Here is a 16,750-nt window from a genome sequence, read left to right as displayed (position 1 = left end):
GGATAATGTAGGAATACATTTCTTCATATTCTTATCATTAATTCTCTTTAATTGCAGCAATATATTGACCCATAGCTCCAAACAAAAAGTCAAACAAAGATCAATATATAGAAGCTTCCCTTCCATATTTCCAATAACTATTATTATTTTTGTGTCATATTTATCCTAAGTTTTCAAGCCTCTGATGTCAAGTTTGACTATTTCCCAACTGGATCAAATGCAGCAATCAAACCACTAATTAAGAACCACTCTGCTCCCAGTTTTCTCTATCTTTGTCCATCAAAGTTATCCCAAAACAACATTCCACATATTCATCTCCTCCAACTGCAAAACCCTTTAGTTTCTGAATATGTTCAGTCCATGCATTTGTGGAAGCTCGCATCTTGATCTTCAAACTGATGAAGATGAGATGTATGTTCTTCTTAGCCCATCTTCAACCCCCAAGAGGTCAAAGAAGGGCACATTTTATAGGGGGAGAGAGATCAAAAACCCTTATGCTAATCGCGGCCTCGACAAGTTCTCTGCACTCTTGGCTGATCTTCAAAACCTGAAGCAGAAAATCTACACACAGATGGGCTCAGATGACATCTCCTTCGTCCGCTTCGCCTTCTTGAACTCCAATGATGTCAAGCCCATTATTGTCAAGTCAAAGAACAAGAAACAAGGTGCAGCAGACAAGGATGAAGTTGAGCAGAATGTGGTTCAGTCCACAGGTGAAGCTCAAGAAACTGGTGGTGAAGAGAAAAGGTTGGGCAAGAGTGTTTCTTGGAAGAAGATGAATTATGTCATGAAGTGGGAAAACTGGAAGAAGCCGAGGTATTACTTGCCTGTGGCTATAATCTTGATTTTGGCTTTATTGGCTGTTTATGGAAGGACGTTTGCAGTTATGTGTACCTCCATTGGATGGTATGCAATTCCCACCATTAGAGAGAGTTCATCTTCAAGCTTGAGCTCCAGAAAGCAGAAGAGGAAGAGGGATTTCTCCAGAAAACTGAGCTGCAAAACTGTTGTTAGTACAAATTCAAGCAATGGGAGAGGCTTCTGAGATTCATCCTCATGTTAAGGTTTTTCTAGTGTGAATTCTTGATTTTTTTTTTCTTTTTTATGAATGTAAATTGAGGCTGTTCTTTTAAAAGTAAGGTTGTTGAACTTGTTCATATGTTCTTTGGTGAGTTCCATGGATGTCACTGTTGTGAGCCTTCAAGTTTCTAGATGAAGTCATCATTAAAATGTGCACTCATCCTTCAAATTTTCAAACCTGAACAACTTACTACAAAGACTTATTACAATGAGAAAAACAATTTTACATTCATTACATGTGTAATGTGTGGGATTGTTTATATTTGACTTGTATATATTGGAATTGGATTGTTTTCGACAAAAGTCAATAGTATCACTCCACAATCTCTTGTGGAGCAAACAACTCCAGCTTCTTAATGAGAGCACTAGTAGGTACTCGAACTCAGAAAGAAAAGCACATCCCAAAAGACTAACCCGACCCTAAGTTTCTTGAGTCAATGTGAAATCATATCACAATGCATTTTTTTTTTAAATATTTATATGTATATATCTATAATCAATACACTTTGTACATTTTATATTTGTTCAACCAAGTGGGGTGGTGGATCATAAATTCAGAATTGCCTTCCATGGCCAGATGGGTAAATTTCTATTCAAGCTTCCTCCAATTGACCTTAAGAGCTATATTCTATAACTTTCAAATGGTCATAGAAACACAGGCAGAGAGTTGAGACAGCAAAATGATCTTATAGAAATTGTATAGGAAGTGCTGAAAATTTTGTGATGATCCATTGTGCAGAAACAGGGTGATAGAATACCTTCCAAATGCAAGGTTTTTCTCAAACTTGAAGTTGACCGAAATCGCTGTCATAAATCTCTGGCTGTCATGCAGACCACAGATTTGCAAATTTGATGCTATTATCATCGACCATTTAGCTTCGTCATGTAGGAAGCAAACACAGTCATGAAGAGAGGGGTGGGGGGTGAAGACTAAAAACGAGAAATAAAAAGCGAGTTAAAAATGGACATGGGATCATCGAGAAAGAAGTGAGGTCATTTGCTTGTTTGACAAACCAAGTAAAAAAATTCCTTGGCAGATGGTTCAATACAGGATCAGTATTTAGTACAATTACTACTAGTACAAGTATAATGGTGCTGAAAAGAATCCAAAGGGGAATTTTTTTTCAAAAAATACTAACCACTTCCATATTAAGCTTGCACAGGTTAAGATTTTGAATTTTGAAGCATCATTCCTGCAATTCAAGAAGAAGAGAATTAAGTAAGTCATGCAAATCTTATTTAGCAAATTTAAAGAACTAAATCTGGGCTTGTGATTAGTGCATGCTTTCGTGTATACATGTAGAAAGTTGGAGAGGAGCAAACGTGGAGAATAGATGCTAGAACAAATGCGGGGCTTATGAAATCGAAAACAATGACAGCTTCATGCTAGTAAGCACCAACACAAATTTTCAAGATTAGGTAAAAATAAAAAAATAAAAACTTAGTGACAACTGACAAGGAATGGAAGAATTGCACTAACAGCTTATCTTGGCTGGAAATACAAAAAATGTTCAGTCATTTGCAGTAGTAACATATTTACCAACCAACCTTAAATCTCTTTCTGCGGCCATCTTCATAACTAAAGTTGCGTGATCGACTCCTAGGTGCTTCATCTCTTTCATTCAGTGCTTCCCTTGCAGGCACCCATCTATTTCTTTCTCCTGTTTGACTTTCATCATTTCGGAAGTATCCATCCTTATCCCAAGTGACATCATAATCAGCTCGCAAACGTGACCCTTGCTGCATAAATTACCATTTACCAATTATGTGATTATCACCCTAATATTTGTAATTTGCAGCTCAAGTACAAAATTGTCACACACATTTATGCAAATAGAAAGACCAGCCTTCAGGCACTAAAAAGAGGAGGGAAATATGGAAATTCATTTAGGTGAGATTGTTCTATTTACATATCATCAAAAGGAAATATGTAATACCTTTTGCAATGAACGGCCACATAACGCCTTCAAAGCATTGCAGAAGTCCTTGTGCTTCTTGAACCGAACCACAATCTTACATTGGAGTCCTGAAATAATGTCCAGTCCATCCTCTTCTACATCCTTACCAACATAATTGTCCTCAGCCACATCAATGTTCCTATTGAATGAAAAGATTAAAGCAAATAAAAAAGTAATAATAACTAGGCAATCTCTAATACGGAGTATCAATTACAATTCTAGAAAGAAAATGCACACCACATCTTGAGTAATAAGCTTTTGCACCCCCCACTTCCCCTACCCCCATTTATAATTTTACCTCGGAAAAGTTCTACAAGTATAGCGAACAATATTTGTCCTATTATCCCGTAGAATTTCATGTTAACTATTTGCAATGCATAAACCAATAAATCCTGTCGAAGCTTGTTATTTTGTGCTAAGGTTACACTTTCTCAATAAAAACATTTGAGATTTGCTTGTTAAAAATTCTAATTAAAAATATTAAACAAAAAGGTGAAGCCTCCACTTTTTTCATTTGTAATATAATATTACCATATAACCAAGAAACATTGTGATTCTTATCTTTAAAATAAGACTATATCAATTATAATTCATAAAATCGCCTGAATAATTACTCAAGAACATTGGCAAAGTACCCAAGCAGAGTATCAAACTAAAAACTACCACGCGCACCTAATATTCCCAAATGTTGAAAAAATTGTATGGCTGACTAGCATGGAAGGCTTCGAAGACACCCTTGTCTCAGCAAACCACCTTGATGGCAAACCTCTCAACACAAGTGTATCTGGTTGCATACTTGAACCCCTTTGATATCCTACAAAACGTAGATAATAGTCAATGGCATTAATTGACTTCAATATTATGAGCTTGATCTTGCAATTACCAGAACAGAAATCTAGTATAGTAGTATACACAATGCAATAACTCCATCTCTCCACACACACGCACAAAAAGAAAGAATCCTTCAGTGACAAACCTCCATACAGCTAGACACTGATTTAGTGATTAGTACAGAATTATAGATTTTCTGAATATTAGGAAAGCTTAGCTGATGTTTAATTATGGATTTATGGACAGTGTCATACATAAACATGTAGAAAACATCATTTATCAAACATAAACAATCACAAAGGTTTATGTGGACTTCTGTGGAAGGTAATTCATTCCCCACTGTAACCAGCCATTATATTGACACAATAACTATCAAGCCACTCTATTTTCCTGAGAATAGACAGGAAACTTGGTAATCAAAGAAGGCAATGCTACTTTAGAATAGGGAAGGCTCATAATACAGAAAACTTATAGTCATAAAAGATTGAAACTTTACAAACCTCGGCCACCAAAAGCAGCAATCTCTTCCCATTCTTTCTTCATCCCTTCAAAATCATCCGACGCCGGCAGCACAGCACTCAGCTTGAACTTAGTGCCTTCAATGTTAACCTCCATACCATCCATTCTCTCCACAATTCCTCTCCTCCACTCCAGGAAGTTCTTCTCAGCTGCCTTAACTTCATCCTTCTCATCATCATACTGAGATTTCGAGGCCAAGAGCTTCGCCAGAAACCCTAGGTCCCGAATACATAGGGTGCCGCGAGCAACCGGCTCGTCGCGCTTGCGCTTGTTGAGGTCCTTGAATCTCCGGACTTCGAGGTCTTCCTCTTGAACGGTGACGGAATGTGTGTTCTTCAGGTAATCGATCAGTGACCGCTTCAGCTTCCACTCGTCGACCGGCGATACGGACTTGTCGGCCCGTGAGACTGTGAGTAGGAGTTTGACACGTGGGACCAGTGAAAGTCCGCTTTCGAGCTCTACGGTTTCCGTTGGCCGGAGAAATTCTAAGGATCGATCGCTCATCTTCTTCTGTGCCTCGGTGGCGCGACGGGTCTAGTCAGCTTCTGCGCTATTCAGACGGGTTAGAACTTAGAATGAATATTCAACAATATTAGCACATAGACCCTCCGAGAATTAACAAAATCCTAATTAAGATGTAACTATGAAAATAAGTCAATTATTGTTGAGGATTCATATTGTAACTATATGTTGTCATTAATTCTTGTGTGCACTTCGGAACACTTATTTTGGCTATTGATAAAAATAATCTATCTAATTACTTTTGTAATCCATTCAACTGCGCAAATCAAAATATCAGATGTATTTAAATCAATTATATACTTTGAATTTTGAAATATGCTCCAAAAAAGTTCCAGGAGCACCAACAAAATATTAAATATTTATCAAAAAGATCAAGGGGACTTCACAATCGTTACTAATACAACGTCATATTTATAGAAACAGACACATTATATAAGTATGGATGAACGCATATGATTGAATATATAAAAGTTATTGTAGCAGGTCTCACATTATATTGTGACCTAAAAAAATATTCTAGTAATAATATACAAGATGTCGTTCCAGTTGTCTAATCAAATCGCAAGTGACAATTACTTGTAGTTGGTACTTCATTGGAATTGTCCTCCTTTATTTTAAAACTTAATAAAAATGATATTATTTTTATTAGTAGCAAAAATTAAACTATTATTCAATATCTTTTAAATTTCAATTCCTTCTCACCTTAGTATTAGAACAAAAGCAAGGCCTTTGGTGCAATTAAGGGGGCGAATCCCCACAACAACATAAGCCCCTTGGGGCAATTTAAGGGGCAGATTCCATAACAACCCACCCACCCGTGCGTGCCTTGTATTTTTATAGTTTAGTTGTACTACAAGTGATAGGTACTAGGTACCGACCGGCCTTCAATCTTAATCGCGCCCGTTATCCACCTCAAAATCTGCAATAAACCTCGACAAACAACAATGGGTTGCTTCAATTGCTTCACCGGAGGAGCAACCAAGCGGAGAGAAGAAGAAGAAGAACGATTAGCTTCAGAGCAAGCTCGCGCCAAGGCCGCCGAAGCTGCCCACAAAAGGCCGGCTACCTATTATTCTCTCTCTCTACTTATTTATATATGTTTCCTTTCTTCTGATCTTCAATTCGGATTCCTCAGATTCTCCAATAAAAATCTCATCTTTACATTGCATGTGCACCTTAAGTTCAAGAATCAAGATATTTCTTCTCTTGGCATATACAGTAATGGAGAATCTGCATTTTGGAACATACATGTATACTAGTTTTTTAATTTTCTCACGTTGACCAGAAAACTGGGTGTTAGGTTGCTTCTAAGTTGTCCATAGTTGACAAGCTCAAATCAGAAGGCCAATAAGGCAACCTGATTGCTCTTATTGAGAGTCGAACTTAATTGTAACATTGTGGTTACCAAATCAACAATCTGACGTGCAATATAATCACCATTTTTGCAGGCAAGAGCAATTTGAACAATCTGCTGCAGGAAGAGCTGCGCGGGCTCAGATGGCAGCAGCTGCCAAGCAGTCTGCAAATACTAACAAAGGAGAACCAGTTCTCAAGGTTTTGAAATTGTTCATTTAGATTTGATGCTATTGCTCTATGTGCTTTTGTTCTTTCTCTAACAGTCAGTTTGATAATCACGTCAGAATCTTTCATCTTCCTTTTTTGATCTTTTTTTCTGTTGTGTTTGCATTACATTTATGCAGTGGCAAATGGGATGATGCTTTCTACTATGCATTTGTGAAAAGAGTTTGGAAAGGAGAAGAGAAAAATGTGTAAAGATATTCTTATCCACTTTCTTCTGATTCCTAACTATCAAAGTTTATATATAATTGTGAAAAGATGGTTAAAAGATAGCAAAAATGCTCAGGTTCTGCCTCATAAAGAGCCTTTTTTTTTTTTTTTTCTTTTTTTCCATTGATTGATCAAAGTGCTGACAGCATTTACAGATAAGTTACATATCTAATGACTATGAACAAATGGTAGGAAATAATTAATGGTGAGTATTTCCAGTTGAGAATCTCTCGAGTTCCTAAGATCCGGGATAAATACCTTTAAAATTTGAACCAAAACCATGCCGGCCTGTCTGTCAAACAAAACTTTGAACTGGTGTGGAAAGCTTCAGCTCGTGTGCAGCTTGGAAAAAGTCTGCAGCTTGCTGTGCTGAGCCTTCCATTTTCGAAAGCTTTCCCAGGCTGAACCATGCATCGTGACATGTGGGTTCTATTCTCAGAGCGTTCATTAGCAAGCTTCTCGCAATGGGGACTGCCTGGCTACCCATCTTCATCAGCACTTCGGCTGTGGACACTATGCTGGGAACATAATCTGGGTCGATTGACAATGAAAATGAGAAGGCGACTAGGGCTTCTTTGCATCTCTCTTGAGCTTCAAATAACGCACCTGTAAGTTTTCAGAACCATTTAGTGATCGAGAAAGAAATGCAGAAAATGTTTTTGTGCTCGAGAAGTTGAACTTTAGACCTGTTGTGTGCCAACTCTGAGGCGAATAAATGTCAATTGTCTTAGCCTTGTCGATACAGACTTGTGCATCTGGCCATGAATCTTGATCGATATAAATCCTGGCCAAATCTAGCCAAGCTTCGACTTCCAATTTCCTATCAGATAGTACCTACATATCGAGGAGATAATGTTAAACACGATGTAGATATACTTTTGGAATTAGAACTTGTAGGAGTGTGCACCTCGTGATCCATCCCCGATTGTCTCTGAGCTTGAATCATAGCGAGCAAGATCCTGTAAGTCTCCATGGCTTGATTGGGGTGTTGTCGAGCAATCTGAAGAGCAGCTTTCAGCTTGAGAAATTGCAGCTGGTCAATCTGCCCGGTCTCATCTAAAGCGAGATCAACTATGGCTTCAGCGTCTGAGAATCTCTGCTCAGCTGAGACGATTAGCGCCAAAAGCTTCCACCCTTTGGCTGTGCTTCCAGCCGTCATTTCAGAATACTGCAATGCATTGTCAAAAGCGGGAGTCAAGTTCCTCTGGGTTGCGTATTCCAATCCGAGGCTAAACACGGTTTCTGCATCCTCCTTACACAGCATAGCGGCTTGGGTGAGAGAGTTCAACGACTGTGTTTGGTAAGAGTTTCTTTCAGAATCTGAGAAAGAGATTTTAGCAGCATTTCCATAGCAGACACCGAGAAACTTTCGAGCCTGGGAGAGTAAATGCTTGTTCTGATTCACGGTTGAGTCCATTGCTCCACGAGCAAAACTAATTCCCTCGCGACTTTTACATGGATCTTGAGAACACAGCTTCGCTCCCAGCAGGAGAGATGGGATATGAGGCTCGTGCTCGGCTTCTGAAGAACCAGAAACTTTTCTCAGAAGGTTCAGTGCTGTTTCGTTCTGGCCTGCAGAACTGTAACAGAGAGCAAGAAAGTACCACCTCTCGGCTCTGGTTTTCATCCCGGGAAGAATCTGCTCAACATTATCTGCAAGAGACTCGAATTCTCCAACTACTGTCAACGCAAAAGTTAAATGATCCATAACTTCTGAATCCCATTCAACTTCACCCTGCTGGATTTTCCCCATGAGTACAAACAGCAACAGGATAGCTTCCTCCATGTTATTCTTAGGAGGCGTCGAACACCAGATTTTGAACCGGGGAGACAGATCCACTTCAACGCCTGCAAAGAGTAACGCGATGGCTAGATCCTTCTGCATACTGGCCAGCCTTTTTGCATCCAAATTCCATGGCTTCACAAGAGCCCTTCGGTACGAATTCACAGCTTCATCTATCAACCCTTCCTGCACCCATAGCTTGGGCAAGAACTCCAGCGCTTTGTGAAACATCTCCTGCAACTTGCAGTCTTCCCCAACGCCCTCCGACATCCCATTAGGAAATGCAGAATCGACTATATCAAGAATTGCTTTACACTCTCGAGCAGCATCTGATGAAGGTGGAAATCCCAAAACAGAAACATCAGAATCTAACAGCAGGTAACATCATTGCATTCAAACACACATAAAGCACAGGTTTTTGCAAATTCCCTACACACATATATAGAATACCTCTAATGCGCCCAAGTCCAGCTAATGATTTGGATTTAAGCAAGATTGCTTCAAGAAGTAGACTCACTGAATGAAGTGACATTACCCCAGAAACCACAATTTCACCCTTGCCACCACGCGGTTTGCGTGGCCTAGTTCTCTCAGTTATGGCCTTGGACATTCTTGGTGACAAGGTTTTAATGTCAATCCCCTGGAAAACTTGAAGGGCAGCATCAAAATTCCCTCTTTGATATTCCAGCCTCCCCAGCAAAGCTCTGGCTTCCTGTATCTCACCGGAAAAACCAAACCCACATTCACAAACAGGTGCAAAACATCAAAATCTTGACATGTTTAATGTTTTGTCAGTACCTCGTAGTTTAAGGAAAGTGCCTCCTTCAACGTAGACTCAACTTCATCAACTTGAGCCTCCTCGAATCTTGATTCCCAATCAGCAGTGCCTGTTCTGGAAGAAGAAAGACCACTCGCAGAGAAATCCCTCGTCGCCAATGACTCCGGCGACTGAGGCGCCGGCTCCGGCTCCTCAAATTTGAATTGCTCACCGGAACAAGCGCACAGCATCTTCCTTCTCCGGCAATGAGCTCTCCCTGTTAAAAATGCCAACTTTATAGAGTTTTCAGTTTAAACTCAAGTCCAAGAAATCTGAGAAGGAAAAAGAACTTATCCCAAAGGAAAAGAAGGGATCAGATAACAATAGCAAAGAGCCAAAAGATTTCAATGAGAAATTTCCAGCAAAGGGGCCAGGCCAGAAGAGAAGCATAAAATCTAAATGGAACAGAATTACCAGAAGGAATATTAGAATATAAATGGAAGAACGTTAAGAAAAAGACAAGAAAAAGCATACAATGAGAGGGGCGACACAAACAAGAGCAAGAAGAGAGAGCTTTGGGCTTACCAACAACAAATCAATATTTTGGGTTTAGCCACTCATCAGCCATTGTTAGTAGTAATAGCCATGAAAGCAACATCTGAGAAGAAGTCTGTGTTTTGACAAGCATTATTTTTGGTTAATGGATTGGGGTTAAATGTCAAATCCAAATGATGGGACATTTTGAAATTTTCTATCACCCCTCTAGGCCTCCATTCACCATTTTTTCTTGAAAAATATATGTATTTTAATTGCATGTGTAGAGAAGTTTGCACCCAGCATTGGTAAAAAAAAGTGGTTGCTGAAACTCTAGCTGGTCATAGATTCCAACTTCTTTTCTGCTCTTTAGTTGGATTGTTTGATTTTTCTATAATGCTTGTTTCATACTTTCATGGTTTGGAAAGCACATTGATTTGGGAAACTGAGACTAAAATACTTTGACTTACGGCGATAATATAAAGTTGTTACGTGAATGTGCGTTCAGGTGAAACTCCGCTTGAGACTCTAGTTCATAAAGGATCATAATAAGATAAATTAACTTAGGTTGCTCATAGTTAAATGAATCAAACTGAGAATGTCGATTGGCTGCTATTGAAGTCGAACTTGAAACATTATAATTACCAAGCCAACAACCAGAGTAAATACAGTTAATCAAAGATCAATCATTAGTATAATGTCAACAACTATAGCTTATAACATATATGCAACATTGTTTTTTTTTCATGATAACATGCTTTACAAGACTAGGGGGGATAGTTCAAAGGAAAAGAAGATGGTTAATTTAAGTTTGATTATTGTATTTAGGAGTCTCTAATAAAAAATAAATAAAATTCACATGGACCAATGACGATGCAGAATAAATAAAAAAACAAAGATTTTGATGTTTGGCATGTGACTTATCACTGGCGGATTCTTTGTAGCCTGGCAGGGACCAGCCACAAGAATATGCATTGAAGTATGGAGTAACTGGAATGCCCCTTTCACACTATCACAATTCACAACAAGCTTAAACCCAAATGCTAATATCCCCCCACCATTAACTATAATTACAAATCTCAGTTAAAAGTTAAAACATTTTTAAACCCGACTCATGAGAAAGTAAATCGCATTAATTTAATTTATAAACTAACACCAAACTATAACGCTTATATTTATTGCAAGCATTCAAATAGTCCAAAAAAAAAAAAAAAAGTTGAATGGAAATGTGATGTATAAAATCAAATCCACATGATTCTGTGTAAACAGTACAGTACTGTCAGTAGTCCTTGATGCAAAGCTGTGTGGGCTTGCGTTTGAAGCTGGATATTCAAATGAGTTTGAAAAACATGAATAATTATGTTTACGAGTTCTTAGGGGATAATGGCATCATGGGCACATCATTAGCAAACAACCAACTTTTTTATTAATGTGCTTTTTGTCGACTTTTTCTATAATGCCTCCACATTGTCACGGTGCTCGAGGCTCGTACCACTACACTGCAGGTTTTTTGAATTCAAAAAACAATTTCAATTCGTACTCCATTCTTCCCTGTCTAGTCTAATTTGATATATATGTTGGGACGAAATTCAAAGATGTGAAACAAACTTCCATAATATTATTCCACTTCAACTTTCATATGCCCAATATAAGCTTTTATAATAGATAAGAGAAAATTTCAATTTTGGTCCACTGACTATTGGGGTTGTGTTAATTGCAACATTTGACTTTCAAAAATGTTTATTTAGTATCTTGACTATGCAATTTCTATCAATTTTGATCACGCCGGTCAAATTGCCGGCCAAATCTCACCGAAAAAATTTAATAGGTCAATTTATGAGGGTATTTTAGTAATTTTACTCCTTTTTTTTCTTCTCCGATGAGCTTCTCCGTTTCCGGCGACGTTCTTCTCCATTTCCGGCGATGTTCTTCAGCGGATTTGGTGTGCTTTTGAGTGAGAATTTCACTGATGACAGGCCAAATGGATTTTGAGTCCTTTTTGAGTGAGAATTTCACTGTTGGTTTGTGGATTCTTGCTTTTAAATTTTTTTTTTTTTGAAATATCTTGCTTTTAAATTAATTGGTTGGAAATACAATACATGCAGGGCGGCGGTGAGTGAGCTGTGAAGTGTGAGATTGGGTTCGGCGAACACACACACCCACAAATTAAAGATGGCTACTGGATTTCCGTGCCGACTGAAAAATCCTCTTTCTTCATCACCGTTGGCTACTTCTCCGCGAAGAATTTTGGCTCTTCCTTGACAACCGCAGTGGGCGTCTCATCCACCGCCGACAACCACCCGGATTCACCGAAGCTTCCACTACGGCAGAAAACCGGGGGAGACGCCAACGGAGCATCAAAGTCGTCGAGCAACTGCCGCCGAATAGATTCAAGAAGAAGTCGCCGAAAATGGAGTTGCTTGCCGGGGAAGAAAGGAAAAATGTAAAATGATCAAAAAATCCTCATTATTTGACCTATTAAAATTTTCCAGTGAGATTTGGCCGGCAATTTGGCCGGAGTGACCAAAATTGATAGAAATTTCATAGTCAAGGTACGAAATTAACATTTTTGAAAGTCAAGTGTTGCAATTAACACAACCCCAATAGTCAGTGGACCAAAATTGAAATTTTCTCAATAGATAATATCGGTCTCTCGGATTCTTTTAATTTGTACTTATACTCAAACCTTATCATACATACATATTAAATAGCATTGATCAGTAATAATATCACTGAAGCAACCGTAGTCGAATTGATCGGTTAGTTGACTTGATAACCACAAGTCGGATTTCAAATTTGACTGTCCGTAAAAGGTGCCTAACTCATTGTGGTCCTTAATAACTCCTATCTCTCAATTTAATTTACACTATTGATTACAATTTGAAAAGAATAGATAGTTGATTAATGCATTAGGTGAGATTTTTCCATATTTCAAATTAGGATAGGCAGGCAGAAGGCTAACCAAAAATAATAAAGTGCTTCAACTAGATAAAAGTTGGTGGTGTGGTAGGAAAACTTTGTCATTTACCACAAAAGGTTGTATGGTTTTGCCAAGTCAAAGGTGCATGAGAAATTATGGCATAATTGTGCACCTTTGGTGCATAATGGACAGGTACCCACCCACCCACCTAATAAATGTTTAAATACACAATCATATTATCCACTGCTATTAACTGTTAGTTATTGTTGAGCCATAGAGGTAGTTACTAGTTAGTAGCTCTTTGATGAATTGATTCATTGATGTATATGGTTGACTGAACCGTATCCCTCATGAATTGACAATTAATAATGGCTGTGTGGTACAATCGTTATGCTCTGCATCCGTATGCACCGTATGCACCATGCATGGTGGTGCATATGGTGTATACGGATATCAAAACGACGTCGTTTTATTAAAAAACGCGCGTCCTTTAAAAAAAATTCAAGTTCGATTCCCAGCAATAACATTATATTGTTCATTCATTCTGGAATTTTAGTTCATAGATTATGGAATTATAGTTCATTGATTATGGAATTATAGTTCATCGATTATGGAATTGTAGTTCATCGATTATGAAATTTTAGTTTATAGATTATGGAATTTTAGTTCATTCATTCTGGAATTTTTAGTTCATTCATTCTGGAATTTTTAGTTCATAGATTAGATTATGGAATTATAGTTCATCGATTATGAAATTTTAGTTCATATGTTGTTGCTGGGAATCGAACCTGATTTTTTTTTAAGGGTAGATGCGCATTTTATTAAAACAACGTCATTTTTGCATCCGTATGCACCATGCATGGTGCATACGGATGCACAGCATAATTTGCCCAGACGTTATGCCATGGAACCGTCGTGTTCACCATTCATGGTGAACACGGTTCCAATGGTGTTAGTGCACCGTTATCTTTTTTTTTTTTTTTTTTCTTTTAATTAATTACGTGACTGCCTAAACATTCACTTTGGAACCATGCCTACACATTCACTTTGGAACCATGAGATTATGAATTTTCTGTTATGAGATTATGAATTTTCAGTTATGAGATTATGAATTTTCTGTTATGCGATTATGAATTTTCTGTTATGAGATTATGAATTTTCATTACATTCATAATTTCGGAGTTTCGGACATTCATAAATTATAAATTCATGCATGCACATTCACTTTGGAACCATGCCTACATATTCCCGTCCGAAATCACGGACATTCATAAATTATGAATCCATGCCTGCACATTCACTTTGGAACCATGCCTACACATTCACTTTGGAACCATGAGATTATGAATTTTCTGTTATAAGATTATTAATTTTCTGTTATGAGATTATGAATTTTCAGTTGTGAGATTATGAATTTTCTGTTATGCGATTATGAATTTTCTGTTATGAGATTATGAATTTTCATAAAATTCATAATCTTATAACAGAAAATTCATAATTTGATCAGTAACGCGCCGTTAACTCCACATCCGCGATTTTTTTTTTTTGCCTAAAACCGACATCGTTTTGACTTGTGTTCACCATTCTCGGTAAACACGATTCCACGGTATAATTTGCGTAATTTGCCTGTGTGGTACACTAAACTTGATTGGGCCAGTAATCAACCCTAAATGGGCCATCAAAACGATTATCCACAAAAATCTGTCTTATATGGGTTTAGATGGACCACATTTAACACATCAATTATACCATAGATCTGGTCCATATTGCAAGATAGACTCAAAATTCGAGTTTAAAATACACAATTTACATTCTGAATGTTCACAATTTGAATTCATATTGTGAACAAATCCTAAATGGGCCATCGCAACAAATATCCACAGTCCACACAAATATATCTTATATGGCAAATTATGCTGTGCATCCGTATACACCAAGCATGGTGCATACGGATGCAAAAACGACGTCGTTTTATAAAAACGCGCGTCTCCCCTTAAAAAAAAAAAATTAGGTTCGAAACTATAATTCCATAATCGATGAACTATAATTCCATAATCGATGAACTATAATTCCATAATTGATGAACTATAATTCCATAATCTAATCTATGAACTAAAATTTTCAGAATGAATGAACTAAAATTTCAGAATCTATGAACTAAAATTTCAGAATCGATGAACTATAATTCCATAATCGATGAACTATAATTCCATAATCCATGAACTAAAATTCCATAATGAATGAACAAAATAATGTTGTTACTAGGAATCGAACCTGAATTTTTTTTAAAAGGGAAGACGCGCGTTTTTAATAAAACGACGTCGTTTTTGCATCTGTATGCACCATGCATGGTGCATACAGATGCACAGCATAACTATTCATCTTATATGGGTAATGGGTTTAGATGGACCACTTTAAGCTATTTATATGGGCTTTCAAATTTGATGATTCTGGTCTCTTACTAATCACAATTTGTCGATGATGTCCAAATGTTCACAATTTACATGGCAATTTATATCTTATACCACGGCGCGCGTTGCACTATGCGCTCAGATGCAAAACAACGTCGTTTTAATTTTTTTATTTTTTTTTTTGAAATTTCCCGCCCCAGTGAATGGCAGTAGTTTTTTCTTTCAAAAAAAATCCGCTGTTCAAGAATGTACATAATGTTATACTAGAATACACATAATTGTATACATGAATGTACATAATTATATAACAAAATATACATACTCTTTTTAAAAGATAATACACATAATCTAACATAATACATAATAAACATAAACTTTTAACATAATACACATCAACTATTAACATAATACACACAAATTTTCTGATTCGAATGTACATAATTGTATAAAAAGAACGTACATAATTGTATAAAAAATGTACATAACTGTATGAACCAATACACATAACTGTATGAACAAATACACATAACTGTGTGAACAAATACACATAATCCCAGCAACTTCCTACCGCGCCTCCCAAAACGATGTCATTTTGGGAGGCGCGCGGCGCACAGTACTATGTGCGCCGTGGTGTAGGGTATAACGATGCCAATTTACATATTAAATGCTCACAATTTATTTTTTTAAAAAATTTATAATTTGTATATTACGAACACATGATGTTAACATATATATAATTGATTATCTTATTTTGTATTGACAAATTCCTTTTAAATATTACAGTCACACAATATTAACAGATTAGGATTTTATGACCATGTATTGTATTATTATTATGTGTTTTGACTTAAAAACATGATTTATATTTTAAAAATACATAATTTTAATACTAAAAATACACAATTTACACGTTATTTAGGATCCAGGTATCTTGCAAAGTAGACTCTGGTCCAGTCGCTTACTAATGGAGACTGTTAAAAGTATGTACAAGTAAGGATGAAAACAACATCTTTGATGGGATAATTCACAATTTATATCCTCCCATTAAACATGAGTTAAAACTTAATGTATAAAAAAAAAAAAAAAAGTTTATCACTTTTGTATTGCATGTGGAGAGTATGTTAGTCAATATATGGAAGCAACTATAGAGTATAATTTATGATTTTAAATAATTAAAGTCCTCATTGACAAGTTAATAAATCAAAATCTTCAACATCACCACCTTGTAGGAAGAGGAATTGAAACTATAACTTTGTGAAGAGTTAATAATGTCACATCAATAATTGAGAGGCTAAAATTACTAATTTCATATAAATATATGATGAAAATATTATTTTGTTCAAAATGAAATTGATAATTTCAACAATAGATAATTTCCCTTTACAATTTTTTTTTTTTTTTGAAAACAACCCTTTACAATTATTGTAATACTGTCATATTTAATTCTCAAATCATTTTGTATGAATATTATTAATTCAAATATTGTTTAACAAAAAAAGGAGGTTAAAATCGTAGAGTTATGAAATGATTAAAAGAGTTAATGTTAATTGATGAAAATTGTAGTAGATGGTCAAAAGTTAATTAAATAAAATATAAGGACTAAATGTTTCAAAAAAAAAAAAATAAAGGAATAAAACGTGAAATGTG

The 16,750-nt window shown here is 36.6% G+C and overlaps 4 protein-coding genes across 10 annotated transcripts; 2 read left to right on the top strand and 2 right to left on the bottom strand.

The window, feature by feature from the left end:
• Positions 1-236: 236 nt before the first annotated feature.
• Positions 237-5,027, bottom strand: LOC109149421. 6 transcript variants are annotated; one of them, XR_002048958.1, is made up of 7 exons: positions 4,370-5,027; positions 3,711-3,852; positions 3,018-3,177; positions 2,629-2,820; positions 2,220-2,273; positions 1,839-1,956; positions 237-996 (listed from the first exon to the last, which is right to left on the bottom strand). XR_002048958.1 is itself a non-coding variant. In XM_019297187.1 (6 exons), exons 1-5 carry the CDS (start codon positions 4,890-4,892, stop codon positions 2,268-2,270), a joined length of 1,023 nt encoding a protein of 340 aa, XP_019152732.1. In that variant the 5' UTR covers positions 4,893-5,027; the 3' UTR covers positions 237-996; positions 2,220-2,267. The 6 variants fall into 6 exon arrangements, 4 of the variants coding, with proteins under 4 accessions (XP_019152732.1, XP_019152731.1, XP_019152730.1 ...); XR_002048957.1 differs by having other exon boundaries at positions 237-991; XM_019297187.1 differs by lacking the exon at positions 1,839-1,956.
• On the top strand, positions 350-1,045 carry LOC109149202. Its single transcript, XM_019296866.1, has one exon. It carries the CDS (start codon positions 350-352, stop codon positions 1,043-1,045), a length of 696 nt encoding a protein of 231 aa, XP_019152411.1.
• A 688-nt stretch (positions 5,028-5,715) lies between the features above and the next one.
• LOC109149425 lies at positions 5,716-6,805 on the top strand. Its single transcript, XM_019297191.1, has 3 exons — positions 5,716-5,967; positions 6,359-6,464; positions 6,611-6,805. Exons 1-3 carry the CDS (start codon positions 5,855-5,857, stop codon positions 6,623-6,625), a joined length of 234 nt encoding a protein of 77 aa, XP_019152736.1. The 5' UTR covers positions 5,716-5,854; the 3' UTR covers positions 6,626-6,805.
• Positions 6,806-6,811: 6 nt separating this feature from the next.
• On the bottom strand, positions 6,812-9,934 carry LOC109149416 (tetratricopeptide repeat protein 7A). 2 transcript variants are annotated; one of them, XM_019297168.1, is made up of 7 exons: positions 9,824-9,934; positions 9,280-9,515; positions 8,932-9,193; positions 7,606-8,810; positions 7,385-7,532; positions 6,989-7,304; positions 6,812-6,944 (listed from the first exon to the last, which is right to left on the bottom strand). In XM_019297168.1, the coding sequence occupies exons 2-6, from the start codon at positions 9,487-9,489 to the stop codon at positions 6,994-6,996; spliced, it is 2,136 nt and encodes a 711-aa protein (XP_019152713.1). In that variant the 5' UTR covers positions 9,490-9,515; positions 9,824-9,934; the 3' UTR covers positions 6,812-6,944; positions 6,989-6,993. The 2 variants fall into 2 exon arrangements, with proteins under 2 accessions (XP_019152713.1, XP_019152711.1); XM_019297166.1 differs by having other exon boundaries at positions 9,280-9,531; positions 9,824-9,932.
• Between the last annotated feature and the right edge of the window lie 6,816 nt (positions 9,935-16,750).

The sequence above is a fragment of the Ipomoea nil genome, unplaced genomic scaffold (assembly GCF_001879475.1).
Source record: "Ipomoea nil cultivar Tokyo-kokei standard unplaced genomic scaffold, Asagao_1.1 scaffold2159, whole genome shotgun sequence".
Classification (NCBI taxonomy): domain Eukaryota; kingdom Viridiplantae; phylum Streptophyta; class Magnoliopsida; order Solanales; family Convolvulaceae; genus Ipomoea; species Ipomoea nil.
The sequence above is the reverse complement of the archived record's forward strand: the minus strand, read 5'-3'. Positions and strand labels throughout refer to the sequence as shown.